Below are 21397 nucleotides of genomic sequence, written 5' to 3' on the forward strand. Positions count from 1 at the left end.
AGTACATATACGTTATTACGACAAACACATTAAACAGTATACACTTACTTTCACAGGTTGGGGCTTCTCCCGTCCAATGTCCATTATCCTCGCACTTTCTTCAACACACCTTTCAGACTGAACCCATCATTGCAGGAGTAGTCTGCTCTGTCTAGATCTCCGGGCTTCAAACTCGCACTCTGCCATCTTGAGGCGCACTGAAAGATTAAGGACAATTTCTTACAACAGCTGTGATATAGCTATGTAGATTTTAAATTAATGTTACGTTAACAGTACTTTAGCTGGAACGAGTTTGCAAACGAATTAGCTGTAGCCCGAGAGCTCAAATCCCTCGGAAGACCACTTTCCATCTGATTGGGTAGTGAGAGTTTACAGGGTGGAATTAACCAGCAATAGGAGCTCTGCAAATTTATATTGTTGGCATAATTAATTTACCATATAAGGCAAATACAGTTCCACGTAGTTACAGCAGTTCAACTCTTACCTACTCTTGTTTATGTGTATGCTATTAGACATGAGACATGCATGCATGCATAATTATTTGTGCTTTATGGCAAACTAGAGATTGGTCATCTTCAATAGACCATGCAATATAGCTTTCTTGCATTAACCATTATTAATGATATATCTGCTGTAAAATTTGTGCACATACAGTTAAGCAATGACACAATAACAGCATGCCTCAATTTTACGTACAATCAGATTCATGAACATTTAATGCAGTTTTTCATACAGCAAAAGATTGTTTACCATGCAGCTATAATTATAATATACTATGTTCTTAAAGTTCATTTTTATAGTTCTTATATGTGGTTCAGTAGATCGCAGGTCCTAATAATGCCTCCTCGTACATGATGGAGTACGTCCAGACCAGTAACCGTTACCCTGGCAAAATCGGACTGCATAACCACTCAGCTGGTAGCCATTAAAACAGCCGTAGAATGCTTTGGAACCAGGTGTAGTGGTCCAGAACTTGACAATTCCGTAGCTTGGCTTGGGTGGACGGCCACAGTCCACACCTGCATGTACAAATTGTAGTACAGATTATTTGTATACACTGCATGAGGGTTCATATAGGCAGGTCTGAACTGACAAAAATGCATGTAAATATTGCTGTGCCTCCATCCCCATCAAAAGTGGCTAATTTTGCCTATCAAATGAGAATCAATAATTCTATGCATGGTAGAATGAGGTCAAATTAAAAATCGCCACATAATCATACATGTACTTCAATTGCCTCATTTTTGTCGCTATATGGTATCTTATGAGAAATTTATCTAAATGCTTGTCACAAGTGGTGTAATCTGATTGTTTTACTGAGAGGTCCCTTATAAAATGCTTGTCACAAATGGTGCAATCTGATTTGGTTACTGAGAGGTCCCTTATTTCACTTAGAGACCTCAGCAGAGGTCTTCTACAGAGGTCCATTATATGTACTTGCCTAACTATGATACGTACGTTTACAAAGAGGTGCTTTTCCAGACCACTCTCCGTTGGCCTGGCACGTCCTCGTCGTTCCAAACAATGTGAATCCCTTGTTACAGGAATATTCGGCAGTGGAGGACGGAGTTAGACCAGTGACTGTCACCTGACCATACTCAGGGTCATCCAGCTTAGGACAGATGATAGCTGAATCAAAATGAGCAAACGGCATGTGATGTGAGGAAAACTTGCATTGGTATCTACATTTGATCCGATTGTAAAAGAAGTCATACCTTTGCAGATAGGTACCTCTCCAGCCCAGCTGCCGTCCTTCTGACAGAGTCTCTTGCTGGATCCCACCAACCTGAACCCATAGTTACAGGTGTACTTTGCTATGGTTCCTGGCAGATTGTCTCCGTCATCCACAGATCCGTTCTCTGGATCCTTCAATGCAGGGCATTCGATCTCTGTACAATATGTTTCATAACACATGCAGTAAAGCAATTGTATAGTCTTACGTTCGCAGATAGGTGCATCCCCAGCCCAGCTGCCATAATTCTGACAGAGTCTCTTGCTGGATCCCACCAACTTGAATCCATAGTAACAGGTGTACTTTGCTATGGTTCCTGGCAGATTGTCTCCATCATCCACATATCCGTTCTCTGGAGCCTTCAATGCAGGGCATTTGATCTCTGTACGATATATTTTATAGCACATCCAGTTATCAAGCAATTGTAGTCTTACGTTCGCAGATAGGTGCCTCCCCAGCCCAACTGCCGTACTTCTGACAGAGTCTCTTGTTGGATCCCACCAATCTGAATCCGTAGTAGTCACAGGTGTACTTTGCTATGGTTCCTGGCAGATTGTCTCCATCATCCACAGATCCGTTCTCTGGATCCTTCAATGCAGGGCATTCGATCTCTGTATGATATGTTTCACCAATTATTATCCTTTCCGTACAGCAATTGTAGTCTTACGTTCGCAGATAGGTGCTTCCCCAGCCCAGCTGCCATAATTCTGACAGAGTCTCTTGCTGGATCCCACCAACTTGAATCCATAGTCACAGGTGTACTTTGCTATGGTTCCTGGCAGATTGTCTCCATCATCCATATATCCGTTCTCTGGAGCCTTCAATGCAGGGCATTTGATCTCTGTACGATATATTTTATAACACATCCAGTTATTAAGCAATTGTAGTCTTACGTTCACAGATAGGTGCCTCCCCAGCCCAGCTGCCGTACTTCTGACAGAGTCTCTTGTTGGATCCCACCAATCTGAATCCGTAGTAGTCACAGGTGTACTTTGCTATGGTTCCTGGCAGATTGTCTCCATCATCCACAGATCCGTTCTCTGGATCCTTCAATACAGGGCATTCGATCTCTGTACGATATGTTTCATAACACATGCAGTAAAGCAATTGTAGTCTTACGTTTGCAGATAGGTGCCTCCCCAGCCCAGCTGCCATAATTCTGACAGAGTCTCTTGCTGGATCCCACCAACTTGAATCCATAGTCACAGGTGTACTTTGCTATGGTTCCTGGCAGATTGTCTCCATCATCTACAGATCCGTTCTCTGGATCCTTCAATACAGGGCATTCGATCTCTGTAGGATATGTTTCATAAAACTATTATCCTTCCGTAAAGCAATTGTAGTCTTACGTTCGCAGATAGGTGCCTCCCCAGCCCAGCTGCCATAATTCTGACAGATTCTCTTGCTGGAGCCCACCAACTTGAATCCATAGTCACAGGTGTACTTTGCTATGGTTCCTGGCAGATTGTCTCCATCATCCACAGATCCGTTCTCTGGATCCTTCAATACAGGGCATTCGATCTCTGTACGATATGTTTCATATTCATAACACATGCAGTAAAGCAATTGTAGTCTTACGTTTGCAGATAGGTGCCTCCCCAGCCCAGCTGCCATAATTCTGACAGAGTCTCTTGCTGGATCCCACCAACTTGAATCCATAGTCACAGGTGTACTTTACTATGGTTCCTGGCAGATTGTCTCCATCATCCACATATCCGTTCTCTGGAGCCTTCAATGCAGGGCATTTGATCTCTGTACGATATATTTTATAACACATCCAGTTATTAAGCAATTGTAGTCTTACGTTCGCAGATAGGTGCCTCCCCAGCCCAGCTGCCGTACTTCTGACAGAGTCTCTTGTTGGATCCCACCAATCTGAATCCGTAGTAGTCACAGGTGTACTTTGCTATGGTTCCTGGCAGATTGTCTCCATAATCCACAGATCCGTTCTCTGGATCCTTCAATACAGGGCATTCGATCTCTGTACGATATGTTTCATAACACATGCAGTAAAGCAATTGTAGTCTTACGTTTGCAGATAGGTGCCTCCCCAGCCCAGCTGCCATAATTCTGACAGAGTCTCTTGCTGGATCCCACCAACTTGAATCCATAGTCACAGGTGTACTTTGGTATGGTTCCTGGCAGATTGTCTCCATCATCTACAGATCCGTTCTCTGGATCCTTCAATACAGGGCATTTGATCTCTGTAGGATATGTTTCATAAAACTATTATCCTTTCCGTAAAGCAATTGTAGTCTTACGTTTGCAGATAGGTGCCTCCCCAGCCCAGCTGCCATAATTCTGACAGATTCTCTTGCTGGATCCCACCAACTTGAATCCATAGTCACAGGTGTACTTTGCTATGGTTCCTGGCAGATTGTGTCCATCATCCACAGATCCGTTCTCTGGATCCTTCAATACAGGGCATTCGATCTCTGTACGATATGTTTCATAACACATGCAGTAAAGCAATTGTAGTCTTACGTTTGCAGATAGGTGCCTCCCCAGCCCAGCTGGCATAATTCTGACAGAGTCTCTTGCTGGATCCCACCAACTTGAATCCATAGTCACATGTGTACTTTGCTATGGTTCCTGGCAGATTGTCTCCATCATCCACAGATCCATTCTCTGGATCCTTCAATGCAGGGCATTCGATCTCTGTACGATAATTGTGTTTCATAACACATCCAGTTATTAAGCAATTGTAGTCTTACGTTCGCAGATAGGTGCCTCCCCAGCCCAGCTGCCGTAATTCTGACAGAGTCTCTTGCTGGATCCCACCAACTTGAATCCATAGTCACAGGTGTACACTGCCTTGGTTCCGGCACGATTGTTACCATCATTCACAGTACCATATGCAGGGGGAGCCAGTTTAGGGCAGAAGAGTGCTGTACCAAAAACCAAAAAATATAATCTTTCACTGTTATTCACAATAGAAACAACCACTCACATTTACAAACAGGTGGAACATGGGACCATTTCCCGTTGAGCTGGCATTTTGCTGTAGAGCTGCCTACGAGGGTGAAATGTCTGCCACAGGTATAGGTTGCCTTTGATCCAGGTGTATTTCCAGTCACGTCTACATCTCCATATTGGGGATCGATAAGGTCAGGACACGTGATACCTGCATAGAATGTATATAGCAGTTTGGGGTTATTAATGATTGCCCGTAAATTTACTTAGTAACTCACGCTTGCCGCAAACTGGAGTGTCAAACTTCCACACTGCCTTTCTTAGGCTCCGGCTGTAGATACATTTGGTAAAACTGTATCCTTTCAGCAAAAAGCCATCTCTGCAAGAGAACCTAACAACAGTTCCAATTGAGTAGAAGTTTTTCTGAGGGTAGAAACTTCCGTAATCTGGAGTATCAGGGGGGCCACAGGGAGAAAGGTAGGTAGCAGAGCTCAGATACACAAAGGACAGCACAACTGCAATCAACATCATAATGGACGCCATGTTTGCAAAAGTGATGGTCAAGTCAGTGTGTGTGTGTGTGTGAGAGTAGAAGACTTTTATAACTTGTACAGGACAATGCCTAGTATTGTCCGAGCTGAGCTAGTGGTGTTGTGTATACGGTCAAACTGAATGGGTTCTCACATATTGCAAACTGAGTGTCACCCTATAATTAACTCAGTGAAAGTGTGTTTAGTCTTGTGGGCATGTGCATGTGCGTGCGAGCAAGATAAAACATCATTTAAAACTTTGCACCCTTATATCAGGGAAGTAACCTGACCAGAAACAGAACTACCTCTTGTTGTGGCCTTAGATTGTGGTGTAGAACCTGTAGATCTATATTAGCATAAACATATAATTGTTGAGTATAGCTTAACCACAAACACAGTGCACTTACCACTGTCTATAAGCTTCATCAAAGGACATGTTTAATAATTAAACACGTCATAACATATGCGCTTCGCAATTATTGCGATGCGCTCTTATTTACTTTTCAGTGGGGCAAAATTAATTAAGTGAGAATAGGTACTAGGTAGTAATAGCCCACTGCCAGACTTGGACTTCTTAAAAGTCTAGCGGGTAAAAAAAAAGTATATTTAACAGGGTTGGTGTATATATGCAACAATTGCAAACTGGTCTCACCATAATTATACTTGCAAGGTGTGTTTAGACTTGTGGGGCATGTGCTTGCAAGCAAGATTAAACATCAAAATAAAAGCTTTGCCTTAGCATTGTGCATGCAATGCATACCGTATAGCGGTATATTTCGAGGGTATAAATGTTCGCAGTTTTCGCGGATTGAGCCTCTACCGCGAAAATTTATACCCACGAAAATTTATATCTTTATTGAATAGTAGGCGTGTTCAGTATTATTGACCACACCTATCGACAATAAGAGGTGCCTCACCATTATATAGGCTAGGCCTGGATTCGAGGCTAACGGTGTGGAGGTACAGCTGCATGTTGATGTGCGCATGCGCCAAAAGGCTGGAACTCAGACCACGAAAATAAAATCCGCGAAATCCTTTGTAATGGTCTATCCGCGAAAATTTATACCCTCGAAATATACCCGCTATACGGTACTCAAAGGGCGTGGTTAATTTCGATGCGCTCCAGTTGGAAAACAGTCATGGATTTCATGGAAGTAGTAAGACGTTCTCGGGTGGAGGGTGTGAGTCTGCAGGCAGCCAGGGAAGGAGACATCATCGTGGGGGGAACTCTCGTGGTGACTGCCTATATACTCCACCAGGAGATAGCTGGGGAAGATGAGCTCATTGTAGGCCTTATCCTCCTTCACCGGCCTTTGAAGTGGGAAGTGCGGCCTGGGATCAAGGCTATGTAGGCCTATGCTAAACTAAAATATGCTGTCAAGCTACCTATACATATACTTAGCTAGCTACTTGTGTTTGTCAAGTGGGGTGATAGCATAGTTTTGGTCTATCTGTTGTGATACGTATACGTAATGCACATTTTTAATCCACCTCTTTCAGATTCTGCATGTGGCTATAGACCACGTTGAGCGTGTTAAGGCTCCTGCACTGACTGCTGTGGTGTGTTTGAAGGAATGGTTTGAAGGACTTCCGGAGGCTACAGTTTGAGTTCCAGATCCTAGAAGATTGTGTGGACATGATGGATGCCCTGGAGGCTCTCTCTAAACCAGGTGAGTGGTGGTGGCATCTCTCCTCATTATAGCCTCTCTTACATGTACATTTATGCTGTTGAAGTACTCAGAATGAAAGCACCGCGGGTGCTGATGCCTCGGTGAAGGTGCCAAAGCTATACACACATTACGATGAACACCCCAGTATTTTAATTTTGCTACATGCAAACTCAAGGAGTGGGTACCAAGATTACATCAGCAGAGCCTTGCAGCTCTCTTCTCACTCTTGCAGCTACCAATAGCTAGCGTTCTAGTGCAGAGCTAACTACTAAGTAGAGTAGCAACACTCGGTGAACAAGTTTTGCTACGTACTCTCTGAAAAGTGCAATGGCATTCAAAGTAGGCATAGCTCGAGAACGAAGCAAACAATGCAATCCACGAATTAAAATCCAAGAAAACATGACTAGAAGCCTATAGAAAGAAGCATATAGAAACTTTTACTTGCACCGTAGATAGAGTAGAAGAGGGATTGGAAAGGGAAGTACCCTCGAAGTACCATCCGTGTATCTCCGCGGTTTTAATCGAGGCTAACTTTTTAACACGAGGGCTAAACATGAATAATTCATGAGAATTGTTTAGTCCACGAGCAGTTCTGCTGCTAAACATCAACTTTCTCTAATACTTGAGGCCATTTGGGACACAGGACACTATTTAGTTACAAAGCCTTAGCTATATCAAAGGTACTATAGGAACACAAGCATGAAAAAGCGCTCTGTGTACCTCTAGCTACTTCACGACAATTGAGATTATATTTTCTTTGTTTCCAATTGATACCTACTATCAGGGGGCATGTGATTCAGTAATGGGGGTAGCTCTGAGATGTATGCTTTGGACACAATAAGTTTCCCGGGCTTTTGCGGGAGTTATGAGGAGATACACGGATGGTCCCAGAGCCACTACGTAGACTTCATTGTAAAACATCACGTGAATCACTTCCGTTTCCAATCCCTCTTCTACTCTATCTATGCTTGCACTTGATTGATCCTTGAGAAGCTGTAGCAGTCTACACAGACAGACACACACACAGAGACAGACACACAAAAACACACTACCGTATACCTCGCTTGCGCATGCGCACCGAGGCATAACTACTACATGTAATAAGGTTATACTGATAAGGCAACATTGATATGGCATCACTCTTATGGCATCACTCTTATAGCACCGTTTTGTGTACATAGTCTTATAGAACGTACTTTATTTTTGGTGTTGCCTTATTACATGTATATACAATGTAGCTGCAGTTCTAAGAATTGTTCCATACACTATGTTACTACAGCCAGTATATGTGACGTAAGATTGGAGGAATGCTTTTTGTGTACAGTCTATTGGAGTTGCGTTCTCTTCCTAATGAACTCTTGACTGTACTTATCCAATGCTATCACTCACACACACACACACACACACACACACACACACACACACACACACACACACACACACACACACACACACACACACACACACACACACACACACACACACACACACACACACACACACACACACACACACACACACACACACACACACACACACACACACACACACACACACACACACACACACACACACACACACACACACACACACACACACACACACACACACACACACACACACACACACACACACACACACACACACACACACACACACACACACACACACACACACACACACACACACACACACACACACACACACACACACACACACACACACACACACACACACACACACACACACACACACACACACACACACACACACACACACACACACACACACACACACACACACACACACACACACACACACACACACACACACACACACACACACACACACACACACACACACACACACACACACACACACACACACACACACACACACACACACACACACACACACACACACACACACACACACACACACACACACACACACACACACACACACACACACACACACACACACACACACACACACACACACACACACACACACACACACACACACACACACACACACACACACACACACACACACACACACACACACACACACACACACACACACACACACACACACACACACACACACACACACACACACACACACACACACACACACACACACACACACACACACACACACACACACACACACACACACACACACACACACACACACACACACACACACACACACACACACACACACACACACACACACACACACACACACACACACACACACACACACACACACACACACACACACACACACACACACACACACACACACACACACACACACACACACACACACACACACACACAGTTCGTATTCACCATCTCCATGCCTTTACCCACTTCCCCGTGTGACCCTCCCCCCAATGTTGTGGCCATTCTCAACAGCTGAAGCCTTATTAGCGGCATGGGGCTGTTCGCCAGAGCGTTACAGAATCAGCTACATCAATAGGGGCTTCAAAGTGTGTGCTTCCTACCCCCAGGATATCATTGTGCCTCTCTCAATAACTGATGATGAAATAAAAAAGGTGAGATCTAGGTGTGGTTGTTATATATTGTTAGAACTTCACAACTTGAATTAGGAAGGCCTCTGATTCATTCTGTAGGCTAAACTTTTAATTATTATTGCCAGGGACAACTTTTGGGAAATTTAGTACGTACTGATCACTACCTCCCCCCTCCAGAATGCTGGCTCCCTTAATAGGCAGTGCATATGACTAAGTGTGGTGTTTCTGTTTGTTGACTTCTGTTAGTCATAAACTTAAGTTGGGAAATCCCACTTTCGATGCCTTTTGTAGGCTAAGCTGTTGTTGTTAACCAGTATGTTCAAATTTCGTATAATGATCACTACCCCCCTCCAGAGTGCTACCTACCGTCACCAAGGGAGGTTCCCGATGGTGTGCTTCCATCATAAGAAGAGTGGGGCAGTGTTGATCAAATGTGGGCAGCCACTGGTGGGGCCGACCAGTAAGAGGTGTCGGGGAGATGTGAGTATTCTCAACACTTGTCTCCCTGGACTCAGCAAAGGGAAGGTCATGGACATACGCTCCCAGTCCATCGCACAGCAGCACATCGCACAGCAGCACATCGCACAGCAGCACATCGCACAGCAGCACATGAGTAAAAGTACAGGGTTTTTAGAATCTTTGCAACCTCAACGATAGGGTTGAGTGTTGAGCGTTCCTTACATGTGTGTATGGTGCAAAGCATTCCATATATAAGGAACACTCAACCCTATTGTTGCTGTTGTAGATTCTGCAAAACCCTGTGTGTGTAAATGCCTATTTTAATGCCATGGGAAGAGCCGCAACAACTTTCTACCAGAGACTGTCATCGATGCTCAGTGAGAAGAGAGATGTACCCTACAATACAATGATAGAGTGGGTACGATGCCGGTTGAGCTTTGCCCTACTGAGGGCATCCAATATGGAAATTAGGGATGCCAGATCAACAAGAAACAGACCAGCTAAGGATGTACTTCTGAGCCAATCAAGGTCCAGGTCCTCCGAGGGACACCTAGGACCTAACTAACTGTTTTCTATTATAAACCTTTTTACTTTGAAATTCACTTGTTTTGTATCACAACTTATCATCATTATAATTATTATACATGCAGGACCAACTTTGCATAAACTATATTGTCAGACCCTTCATATGCGCATAAGCTTATCACCAACCAGGGTTAGCCTAACCAGAGATAGAGTAATAGAGGGATTGGCAACGGGAGTAACTCACGTGATCATTTCACATTGATTTCATATTGATTTCCTCTCAACCATCCTTGATGCGCATTATTTCCCGGCACAACGCCCGCGAAACGAAGTAATATTACTTTTAGTTAGTTATTAGTCTCATGAGACTTTAGAATTGCGTATAGTAAGGCTACACGTGTCCTGTGCTTTATTTAAAGTGAAATCCAAGCGTGGAAGAATTGACTGTGGTGCTCTAGAGCTTGAAAACTAGTTATTATTGGTCTGTGCCCCCTTTTAAGAAGCACTGCCGTAGCCAAATGATGTTTTGCCTACAGATCCTGCTTATTTGTGTCTATGTTGATGAACTGGCCTGCATACATTTCCTTGGTTAAATCTGTTTTGTATGTTTTTTACCAAAAATGCTAAAATGGAGGCTGTAAAAGACGAGAAAGTGTTATATTAGTTTGTGCCCCTTTTAAGAAGCACTGCTGTAAGCCTATGATGTTTTACCTACATATCTTGTTTTGTTGTGTCTCTGTTGATCAACTAGGCTGCATAAATTCTTGATTTTGATTTTCTTAAGCATGTTTTTTACTTTTAGATAAATGGATGAAAAAAAGTCGATGACGTAGCGCATCAAGGATAGTCACATTTTTTCGACCGTTGCCAATCCCTTTCCTTACTTTATCTCTGGCCTAACCTAACCCTAACCCTATTTCGTGAGTGTCTTATGAAGTCAACTAGATTTCATTTTAGCAGGTAATGCCATATATTCCAATCAGTATAGTGAATGGCAACACATTTTGAGACAAACCAGCTCTGCACACGAATACTGTCCCCAACAAGGTTAAATCATATGGCGCAGCTGTACCCACCTGGACCTGGCCATATAGTGATCTTCACTCATCCATTCTTTATTTTGGGTAACACTGCATGATGGGCAGTCATTTATGTCATGCATACTTTCACAGGTTGGGGCTTTTTCCATCCATTGTCCGTTGTCCTGACACTTTCTCCATCCCACATATATTGCACCCTTCAGACTAAACCCATCATTGCAGGAAGAGTCTCATCTTTTTCCAGGGTGCCTTCCTCCTACAACACGTATACCTTGCCATTAGCTGGGGCAATCAGTGCTGGGCACTTGACTTCTAAAGTTTAGATGAATACATAAATTTATATGGGGGCAAACACATTGAAGCAGTACACTCACTTTCACAGGTTGGGGCTTTTCCCGTCCAATGTCCTCACACTTTCTTCAACACACCTTTCAGACTGAACCCATCATTGCAGGAGTAGTCTGCTCTGTCTCCGGGCTTGGTCCCTGAAACTTGCACTTTGCCATCTTGAGGTGCACTGAGAGATTAAGGACAATTTCTTACAACAGCTGTAAAGAATGAAATGATATAGCTACAGTGCCTTCAGCTTTGAGAGTAAATACCACAATAGGGTGAGTAGTTGTACTTAAATGTATCTCAAGATTGGAACATTTCTAAGAAATTGTGCTTATACCATTGTATAGGTGAATGAATATTAAAGCTACATCAAAAATATTTCCTCAAAAGTTGTTGTAGTGGGAAATCGTTCTAGGTGAAAAAGGGGGTGATCTCGTAAAAAAATATGTGTAACATCAAATATCATCCTCCGGAACTAAAGTATTTCTAGACACATTCAGAAAATTTATTAACAATTAAAGTGCAAAAACAATTAGACCTTAGACGACAAATTTGCTTGAGTTCCATCGTTAAGCAAACAGGCACCCAAAATACCCCATAATTGAGTATTAATATTTAAGTATGTGTACTTATGTAAGCTAACCATGCATATGTTAACTATTCAGGAATGTTGTGCCAAAGTTCCATACCTTAGCCGAAAACAATTGGTCTTTTCCATCCCTAAGCAATTGTCCACTATAGAAAAATGTTGGTGTTAGCTATATAAACCATCACATACCCACCACCTTTGGTTGCTATGGAAATCTTTTTGGATGAGTTTTATTCACCAACACAATGGTATCATATTTTCTTAGAAATGTTCCAATCCCAAAATATTTACATTTAGGTACCAATACGCACCAAATTGCGTTTATTTACTCCATAGACTAAAATTAATGCACTGTATGTAGATTTAAAATTAATGTTATGTTAACAGTGCTTTAGCTGGAACGAGTTTGCAAACGAATTGGCTGTAGCCTGAAAGCTCAAATCCCTCGGAAGACCACTTTCTATCCGATTGGGTAGTGAGAGTTTACAGGGTGAAATTAACCATAATTCTTTGCAGCAACAGGAGCTCTGCAAATTATTGTTGGCATAATTTACCAAATGCATTATACAGTTCCACGTATGTTACAGCAGTTCAACTCTTACCTATACTCTTGTTTATGTGTATGCTATTAGACATGAGACATGCATGCATGCATATTCACGCTTTGTGGGCAATCATCTTCAATAGACCATGCAATATAGCTTTCTTGCTATATATATATATATATCTGCTGTAAAATTTGTACACATACAGCAATGACACAATAACAACATGCCTCAATTAACAATCAGCTTCATGAACATTTACTATACAGCAAAAGATTGTTTACTATAGTTTATATAGCTATAATTATATACTATGTTCTTAAAGTTCATTTATAGTTCTTATATGTGGTTCAGTAGATCGCGAGTCCTAATAATACCTCCTCGTACATGATGGAGTACGTCCAGACCAGTAACCGTTACCCTGGCAAAATCGGACTGCATAACCACTCAGCTGGTAGCCATTAAAACAGCCGTAGAATGCTTTGGAACGAGGTGTAGTGGTCCAGAACTTGACACTTCCGTAGCTTGGTTTGGGTGGACGGCCACAGTCCACACCTGCATGCACAAATTGTAGTACAGGTTATTTGTATACACTGCATGAGGGTTCATATAGGCAGGTCTGAACTGACAAAAATGCATGTAAATATTGCTGTGCCTCCATGCCATCAAAAGTGGCTAATTTTGGCAATGCTATCAAATGAGAATCAGACGGTTCAATCATTGGTAGAATGATGGTCAAATTAAAAATCGCCACATAATCATACATGTACTTCAATTGCCTCATTTTACCGCTATATGGTATCTTGTGAGGAATTTACTATAAATGCTTGTCACAAATGATGCAATCTGATTGGTTACTGAGTGGTCCCTTACTTCACTTAAAAATGCTTGTCACAAATGGTGCAATTTGATTTGGTTACTGAGAGGTCCCTTATTTCACTTAGAGACCTCAGCAGAGGTCTTCTACAGAGGTCCATTATATGTGCTTGCCTAACTATTATGTAAACCTACGTACGTTTACAAATAGGTGCTTTTCCAGACCACTCTCCATTGTCCTGGCATGTCCTTGCCGTTCCAAACAACGTGAATCCCTTGTTACAAGAATATTCGGCAGTGGAGGACGGAGTTAGACCAGTGACTGTCACCTGACCATCCTCAGGGTCATCCAGCTTAGGACAGATGATAGCTGAATCAAAGTGAACAAACAGCATGTGATGTGAGGAAAACGTATCACAGTTGATCCGATTGGAATGACTATCTATAGTTGATCTGATTGCAAAAGAAGTCATACCTTTGCAGATAGGTACCTCTCCAGCCCAGCTGCCGTCCTTCTGACAGAGTCTCTTGCTGAATCCTACCAACCTGAATCCATAATCACAGGTGTACTTTGCTACGGTTCCTGGCAGATTGTCTCCATCATCCACAGATCCATTCTCTGGATCCTTCAATGCAGGGCATTCGATCTCTGTACGATATGCTTCATAACACATGCAGTTATTACATAAAGCAATTGTATAGTCTTACGTTCGCAGATAGGTGCCTCCCCAGCCCAGCTGCCATACTTCTGACAGAGTCTCTTGCTTGATCCTACCAACCTGAACCCATAGTCACAGGTGTACTTTGCTATGGTTCTTGGCAGATTGTCTCCATTATCCACAGATCCATTTTCTAGATCCTTCAATGCAGGGCATTTGATCTCTGTACGATATGTTTCATAACACATGCAGTAAAGCGATTGTAGTCTTACGTTCGCAGATAGGTGCCTCCCCAGCCCAGCTGCCATAATTCTGACAGAGTCTCTTGCTGGATCCCACCAACCTGAATCCATAATCACAGGTGTACTTTGCTATCGTTCCTGGCAGATTGTCTCCATCATTCACAGATCCGTTTTCTGGATCCTTCAATGCAGGGCATTTGATCTCTGTACGATATGTTTCATAATACATGCAGTAAAGCGATTGTAGTCTTACGTTCGCAGATAGGTGCCTCCCCAGCCCAGCTGCCGTAATTCTGACAGAGTCTCTTGCTGGATCCCACCAACTTGAACCCATAGTCACAGGTGTACTTTGCTATGGTTCCTGCCAGATTGTCTCCATCATCCACAAATCCATTCTCTGGGTCCTCAAGATTAGGGCATTTGATCACTGCAAAATCATTCTGCTCTCATGACATACAAATCTTATGCTGTGTAAACATACATATGCAAGTTGGGGCTTTTCCACTCCATGTACTATCCAGCTGACATTTCCTAGAGCTCTGCCCACTTATTTCAAAACCATCGTTACAGGTGTACACTGCCTTGGTTCCGGCACGATTGTTACCATCATTCACAGCACCATATGCAGGAGGAGTCAGTTTGGGGCAGAAGATTGCTGCACCAAAAACCAAGAATACGATCCTTCTCTGTTATTTTCACAATAGAAACAACCACTCACGTTTACAAACAGGTGGAACACTGGACCATTTTCCGTTGAACTGGCATTTTGCTGTAGAGCTGCCCACGAGGGTGAAACGTCTGCCACAGGTATAGGTTGCCTTTGATCCAGGTGTATTTCCAGTCACGTCTACATCTCCATATCGGGGATCGATAAGATCAGGACACGTGATACCTGCATAGAATGTAGCAGTTTGGGGCTATTAATGATTGCCCGTAAATTCGCTTAGTAACTCACGCTTGCCGCAAACTGGAGTGTCAAACTTCCACACTGCCTTTCTTAGGCTCTGGCTGTAGATACATTTGGTAAAACTGTATCCTTTCAGCAAAAAGCCATCTCTGCAAGAGAACCTAACAACTGTTCCGATTGAGTAGAAGTTTTTCTGAGGGTAGAAACTTCCGTAACTTGGAGCATCAGGGGGGCCGCATGGAGAAAGGTAGGTAGCGGAGCTCAGATACACAAAGGACAGCACAACTGCAATCAACATCATAATGGACGCCATGTTTGCAAAAGTGATGGTCAAGTCAGTGTTTGTGTGTGTGTGAGTAGAAGACTTTTATAAAACTTGAACAGGGTGTTGTCTGAGCTGAGCTAGTGGTGTTGTGTATACGGTCAAACTGAATGGGTTCTCACATATTGCAAACTGAGTGTCACCAAATTATGCTTACAAAGTGTTTAGACTTGTGGGCATGTGTTTAGGGTGTGGTGTTGTAAGTGCACTGTGTTTGTAACCCTAACTTAAAACTTTGCACTCTTAAATCCAGCAGGGAAGTAACCTGACCAGAAACAGAACTCCTATTGTTGTGGCCTTAGATTGTGGTGTAGAACCTGTAGATCTATATTAGCTGCAAACATATAATTGTTGGGTATAGCTTAACCATAAACACAGTGCACTTACCACTGTTATTTAAAGCTTCATCAAAGGACGTTTTTAATTATTAAACACGTCAGAAGTGCATCGTGAGATGCGCGAAAATTATTATTATTATTATCTTTTCAGTGGTACTGAAAAAAATTCAAGTATTGGTAAAATTAAGTGAGAATAAGTAGATAATAGTAATAGTGACTCGATCTAATAGCCCTATTCTCACTTTTTTGAAAATTTTGTTTAATGGGTTGGTGTATGCAAAAATTACAAACTGGTCTCACCATATAAATTATGCTTACAGAGTGTTTAGACTTGTGGGGCATGTGCTTGTGAGCAAGATTAAACATCAACGCTTTGTCTTTAATAATAGTTCTTTGTGACCAATTTGTGGTGTATATTAACTGCAAACAAGGCTTATTGTTGGGTATAGCTTGACCACAAACAATTAAGTGCACTTACTTACCACTACTATAGACTACTAGCATGCACATGCAATATGCACTGTAGTGTGACTGTCGACTAGCTTCTTCTTCCCCACTCCCTGTCCAGCCACACCTACCTCCCTTTTGCCAAAAGTTTTGGGTGCAGAGTTCACGCAATGCATACTCAAAGGGCGTGGTTAATTGAGATGCGCTCCAGTTGGAAAACAATCATGGATTTCATGGAAGTAGTAAGACGTTCTCGGGTGGAGGGTGTGAGTCTGCAGGCAGCCAGGGAAGGAGACATCATCGTGGGGGGAACTCTGGTGGTCACTGCCTACTTTTTTATATACTCCACCAGGAAGATAGCTGGGGAAGATGAGCTCATTGTAGGCCTATGCTAAACTTAGCATATTAAAAATTAATAATAATAATTATGCTGTCAAGCTACCTATACATATACTTAGCTAGCTACTTGTGTTTGTCAAGTGGGGTGATAGCATAGTTTTGGTTCATCTGTTGTGATACGTATACGTAATGCACATTTTTAATCCACCTCTTTCAGATTCTGCATGTGGCTATAGACCACGTTGAGCGTGTTAAGGCTCCTGCACTGACTGCTGTAGTGTGTTTGAAGGACTTCCGGAGGCTACAGTTTGAATTCCAGACCCCAGAGGATTGTGTGGACATGATGGATGCCCTGGAGGCTCTCTCTAAACCAGGTGAGTGGTGGTGGCACCTCTCAAGTTTGTCTCATTATAGCCTCTCTTACATGTACACTGTTGAAGTACTAACAGAATAAAATCACCGCGGGTGCTGATGCCTCGGTGAAGGTGCCACTCAAAACACAAACACACTACCGTATACCTCGCTTGCGCATGCGTACCAAAGCGTAACTACTATTAGCACCGTATAATTGTTTTGTGTACATAGTCTTATAGAACGTACTTTATTTTTGGTGTTGCCTTAAGTTATTACATGTATATACAATGTAGCTGCAGTTCTAAGAACTGTATGTAGTGTAAGTTGACCTGACTTTGTTGTCCATACACTATACACTGTACTTATCCAATGCTATCACACACACACACAGTTCGTATTCACCATCTCCATGCCTTTACCCACTTCCCCCGTGTGACCCTCCCCCCAATGTTGTGGCCATTCTCAACAGCGGAGGCCCTATTAGCGGCATGGGGCTGCTCACAGGAGCGTTACAGAGTCAGCTACATCAATAGTGGCTTCAAAGTGTGTGCTTCCTACCCCCAGGATATCATTGTGCCTCTCTCAATAACTGATGATGAAATAAAAAAGGTGATATCTAGGTGTGGTTGTTATATTTTGTTAGGACTACACAACTTGAATTAGGAAGGCACCCGATTCATTCTGTAGGCTAAACTTTTAATTATTATTGCCAGGGACAACTTTTGGGAAATTTAGTACGTACTGATCACTACCTCCCCCCCTCCAGAATGCTGGCTCCCTTAATAGACAGTGCATATGACTATGTGTGGTGTTTCTGTTTGTTGACTTCTGTTAGTCATAAACTTAAGTTGGGAAATCCCACTTTCGATGCCTTCTGTAAGCTAAGCTCTCGTTGTTAACCAGAGGATTGTTCAAATTTCAATCAGTGTATAATGATCACTACCCCCCTCCAGAGTGCTAGCTACCGTCACCAAGGGAGGTTCCCGATGGTGTGCTTCCATCACAAGAAGAGTGGGGCAGTGTTGATCAAATGTGGGCAGCCACTGGTGGGGCCGACCAGTAAGAGGTGTCGTGAAGATGTGAGCATTCTCAACGCTTGTCTCCCTGGACTCAGCAAAGGGAAGGTCATGGACATACGCTCCCAGTCCATCGCACAACAGCACATGAGTAAAGGTAAAGGGTTTTCAGAATCTTTGCAACCTCAACGATAGGGTTGAGGGTTGAGCGTTCCTTACATGTATGTATGGTGCAAAGCATTCCATGTAAGGAACACTCGACCCTCAACCCTATTGCAAAAGATTCTGCAAAACCCTGTATACCTGTGTGTAAATGCCTATTTTTAATACCAAGTGGAACGAATACAACTCATTTTATTCTTGAGACCTATCGAAAGTGTATGGTTACTGAACTCCAGGGATAACTTATTTTCACGTTTTAAGTCAATTAATTGTTATCTGCTGTTCAGGAGGAGGGACTGAGATCCCCTCCCACTACCCCCAGTGGAGAGTGGAATACGCTAAACTAGACAGTCCCCTCCTATTACAGGCATCGCTGACCAAACTACTGGATGGTGAGTGGTTAGCCCTCTTATTCCCCCTCTCTGACATACCTCCACACACAGCATGTGGTGATCCTAGCTTGTCTCACAGCTCAAGCTGGTTCGGTCGACTGGAATCATCGGGATGGCTAGAACATGTCTCCAAATTGATGAGTGCTGCCAAGGCCGTCTCCCTGGCCATACACAATGATGGTGAGCCTTAAACTGTTGTCTCTGCTAAAAATAGAATTCTTAGACTCAACCTCCCCTCCCACAGTACATGTAGAACGTACCATATCGTATACCACAACCCCCTCCAAGCGCACAGTATAGATACCAAACGTTACCCCTCCCCACAGGTAGCAGTGTGGTTGTACATGGTGCTGGTAGTAGGGACGCTAGTCTTCAGGTGACCTCATTGGCTCAAATCCTCCTCGACCCTCACTGCAGGACGGTCCACGGGTAAGTAGCCGTGTCTAGCTATAATGACTCCTCAGACTGGTCAAACAGGTTTATAGAACTTGTCAAGCGAGAATGGCTGGATAGTGGTCATCCGTTTAGCCTGCGTCACAACCATGTCAAGTCCGCCCCTGAGAAGGAGAAGGCTCCAATCTTCCTTCAATTCCTTGACTCAGTTTGGCAGGTACATGTAGGGGGTATCTTTCTAGGTTATCAGTTGAGTCTGACTGAGTGTATTGTTGAATAGTATGACTGTGTATTACTTGGAGGTTATCAGTTGAGTCTGACTGAGTGTATTGTTGAATAGTATGACTGTGTATTACTGGGAGGTTATCAGCTGAGTCTGTGAGTGTATTGTTGAATAGTGTGACTGTGTATTACTGGGAGGTTATCAGCTGAGTCTGACTGAGTGTATTGTTGAATAGTATGACTGTGTATTACTGTGTATTACTGGGAGGTTATCAGCTGAGTCTGTGAGTGTATTGTTGAATAGTGTGACTGTGTATTACTGGGAGGTTATCAGCTGAGTCTGACTGAGTGTATTGTTGAATAGTATGACTGTGTATTACTGTGTATTACTGGGAGGTTATCAGCTGCGTCTGTGAGTGTATTGTTGAATAGTATGACTGTGTATTACTGGGAGGTTATCAGCTGAGTCTGACTGAGTGTATTATGACTGTGTATTACTGTACAGTGTTTGGTTGCATGAGAGCTTGTACTGTCTTGTATCTTGTGTCATGGGTGTTATGTTTATTTCTATGCTTAAATTCCATTGACCATGCATAGATTGAGTAGAGAGGGATTGGAAACGGATTTACTCTCAAAATACATGTACCATCCGTGTATCTCCGCGGTTTTAATCGAGGCTTACTTTTAACACAATGGCTAAACATGAGAATTGTTTACTGTCTGTAAAAAGTCCACGAGCAGTTCTGCTGCTAAAGATCAACTTTCACCTCATACTTGAGGCCATTTGGGACACAGAACACTATTTAGTTACACAACCTTAGTTATATCGAGATTATATTTTCTTCGTTTCCAATTGATACCTACCATCAGGGGGCATGTGATTCAGTAATGAGGGTAGCTCTGAGATGTATGCAATAAGTTTCCTGGGGTTTTGCTGGAGTTATAAAGAGATACAAGGATGGCCCCAGAGCCACTACATAGACTTCATTGTAAAACATCACGTGAATCACTTCCGTTTTCAATCCCTCTCTACTCTATCTATGCATTGACTGAGGCTCCACAATTATCCTCCCTCCATTGCTGTAGGTGATGCAACAGTTTCCCCTGTCGTTTGAATTTAACGAGGGACTTCTCCACAATCTCTTTGTTCACTCTTACTCCTCAGTCTATGGTACATTGTTTACACGATACATGTAGGTCACTCTATTGTTATGTTATATTGTGGTGTGTAGGCACTTTCCTGTATGACTCACCAATGGAGAGAAGGAAGAATAAACTGGACGACAAAACACAGTCACTATGGTCAGTATCTTTCCTACATCACATGACAGTGTCACCATTGTATCACCTATCCACACACTTGGACGTATACTTCTTAACTACAGTATTATATTTACTCTCTAAACATTGTTCACTACATGCACCTACCCTTGCAGGCGATACCTATCCCAGCCCCACGTATACTCTCCCCTCCTGAACCCCCTTTATGACCTCAACCCTTCCGTATTGCTTCTATCCGTCTCCCCTCTCACTGTGACCCTATGGAGGAGATTGTACCTTAACACCAGTATAGAAGCTCAGTTAACACCACCCACACTCAACGCTCTCAAGGAGCTCAAGGACACCAATACTGCACTTAGAGAAAAACTGAGCACAGTTAGAAAGTGAGCCTTTTGTTTGCAATAGAGTTTATAATTAATTTTTGGTATTGTCCCTCTGTAGGGAGCTGATGGATTTGCAAATAAAAGGCAGAAAGTTTGCGTCAAACTGGAGCTGATGTACTTCTATAGCTATTCTGCATGTGTTTGTTTGTTTGTTGATGCAATTTTTAACTAGCTGTGCACTTTGCAACAAAAATAGAATTTTGTGCTTCAATTTTAAACCGCGGGTAAGTACAGCTCCGC

At 42.9% G+C, this 21397-nt stretch overlaps 3 protein-coding genes and 1 long non-coding RNA gene across 6 annotated transcripts; 2 read left to right on the forward strand and 2 right to left on the reverse strand.

Annotated features, from left to right (window-relative positions):
• Positions 1-698: 698 nt before the first annotated feature.
• Positions 699-5844, reverse strand: LOC135332215 (sushi, von Willebrand factor type A, EGF and pentraxin domain-containing protein 1-like). Its single transcript, XM_064527580.1, has 17 exons — positions 4924-5844; positions 4683-4856; positions 4447-4620; positions 4217-4390; positions 3994-4167; positions 3763-3936; positions 3537-3713; positions 3311-3484; positions 3082-3255; positions 2852-3025; positions 2626-2802; positions 2400-2573; positions 2167-2343; positions 1941-2114; positions 1716-1889; positions 1459-1629; positions 699-1019 (listed from the first exon to the last, which is right to left on the reverse strand). Exons 1-17 carry the CDS (start codon positions 5186-5188, stop codon positions 832-834), a joined length of 3069 nt encoding a protein of 1022 aa, XP_064383650.1. The 5' UTR covers positions 5189-5844; the 3' UTR covers positions 699-831.
• A 114-nt stretch (positions 5845-5958) lies between these two features.
• Positions 5959-13029, forward strand: LOC135331077 (uncharacterized). Of its 2 annotated transcripts, XR_010392928.1 has the most exons (4): positions 5959-6461; positions 6676-6845; positions 9195-9411; positions 9745-13029. It is a non-coding gene; the product is annotated as an uncharacterized LOC135331077 (long non-coding RNA). The 2 variants fall into 2 exon arrangements; XR_010392927.1 differs by lacking the exon at positions 5959-6461 and having other exon boundaries at positions 6529-6845.
• Positions 13030-13098: 69 nt separating this feature from the next.
• On the reverse strand, positions 13099-16747 carry LOC135331059 (sushi, von Willebrand factor type A, EGF and pentraxin domain-containing protein 1-like). 2 transcript variants are annotated; one of them, XM_064526094.1, is made up of 10 exons: positions 16651-16747; positions 15557-15793; positions 15320-15493; positions 15083-15256; positions 14855-15028; positions 14632-14805; positions 14409-14582; positions 14176-14349; positions 13900-14070; positions 13099-13439 (listed from the first exon to the last, which is right to left on the reverse strand). In XM_064526094.1, exons 1-10 carry the CDS (start codon positions 16676-16678, stop codon positions 13252-13254), a joined length of 1668 nt encoding a protein of 555 aa, XP_064382164.1. In that variant the 5' UTR covers positions 16679-16747; the 3' UTR covers positions 13099-13251. The 2 variants fall into 2 exon arrangements, with proteins under 2 accessions (XP_064382164.1, XP_064382163.1); XM_064526093.1 differs by lacking the exon at positions 16651-16747 and having other exon boundaries at positions 15557-16459.
• A 56-nt stretch (positions 16748-16803) lies between these two features.
• On the forward strand, positions 16804-21375 carry LOC135331064 (myotubularin-related protein 9-like). The gene is made up of 12 exons (XM_064526099.1): positions 16804-16995; positions 17172-17328; positions 17700-17917; positions 18262-18481; positions 18774-18878; positions 18930-19058; positions 19205-19307; positions 19356-19488; positions 20580-20664; positions 20726-20795; positions 20930-21157; positions 21216-21375. Exons 1-12 carry the CDS (start codon positions 16816-16818, stop codon positions 21268-21270), a joined length of 1683 nt encoding a protein of 560 aa, XP_064382169.1. The 5' UTR covers positions 16804-16815; the 3' UTR covers positions 21271-21375.
• The last annotated feature ends 22 nt before the right edge of the window (positions 21376-21397 follow it).

The sequence above is a fragment of the Halichondria panicea genome, chromosome 2 (genome assembly GCF_963675165.1).
Source record: "Halichondria panicea chromosome 2, odHalPani1.1, whole genome shotgun sequence".
Taxonomy (NCBI): Eukaryota; Metazoa; Porifera; class Demospongiae; order Suberitida; family Halichondriidae; genus Halichondria; species Halichondria panicea.

Bases quoted from the DNA above. Each gene is read 5' to 3' on its own strand.
- LOC135331059 (XM_064526094.1), bottom strand. From the start codon at position 16,678: ATGTGCATGCTAGTAGTCTATAGTAGTG. The intron at 15,794-16,650 runs GTAAGTAAGTGC...TGTTGATTGCAG, and splicing joins GCTAGTAGTCTATAGTAGTG to TTGTGCTGTCCTTTGTGTAT. The intron at 15,257-15,319 runs GTGAGTGGTTGT...TTTTTGGTGCAG, and splicing joins TGTTCCACCTGTTTGTAAAC to CAATCTTCTGCCCCAAACTG.
- LOC135332215 (XM_064527580.1), bottom strand. From the start codon at position 5,188: ATGGCGTCCATTATGATGTTGATTGCAGTTGTGCTGTCCTTTGTGTAT. The intron at 3,026-3,081 runs GTAAGACTACAA...CATATCCTACAG, and splicing joins GGAGGCACCTATCTGCGAAC to AGATCGAATGCCCTGTATTG. The intron at 2,115-2,166 runs GTAAGACTACAA...TATATCGTACAG, and splicing joins GGAGGCACCTATCTGCGAAC to AGATCAAATGCCCTGCATTG.
- LOC135331064 (XM_064526099.1), top strand. From the start codon at position 16,816: ATGCGCTCCAGTTGGAAAACAATCATGGATTTCATGGAAGTAGTAAGA. The intron at 18,879-18,929 runs GTGAGTGGTTAG...CTCCACACACAG, and splicing joins GCTGACCAAACTACTGGATG to CATGTGGTGATCCTAGCTTG. The intron at 19,489-20,579 runs GTACATGTAGGG...CCATTGCTGTAG, and splicing joins TCCTTGACTCAGTTTGGCAG to GTGATGCAACAGTTTCCCCT.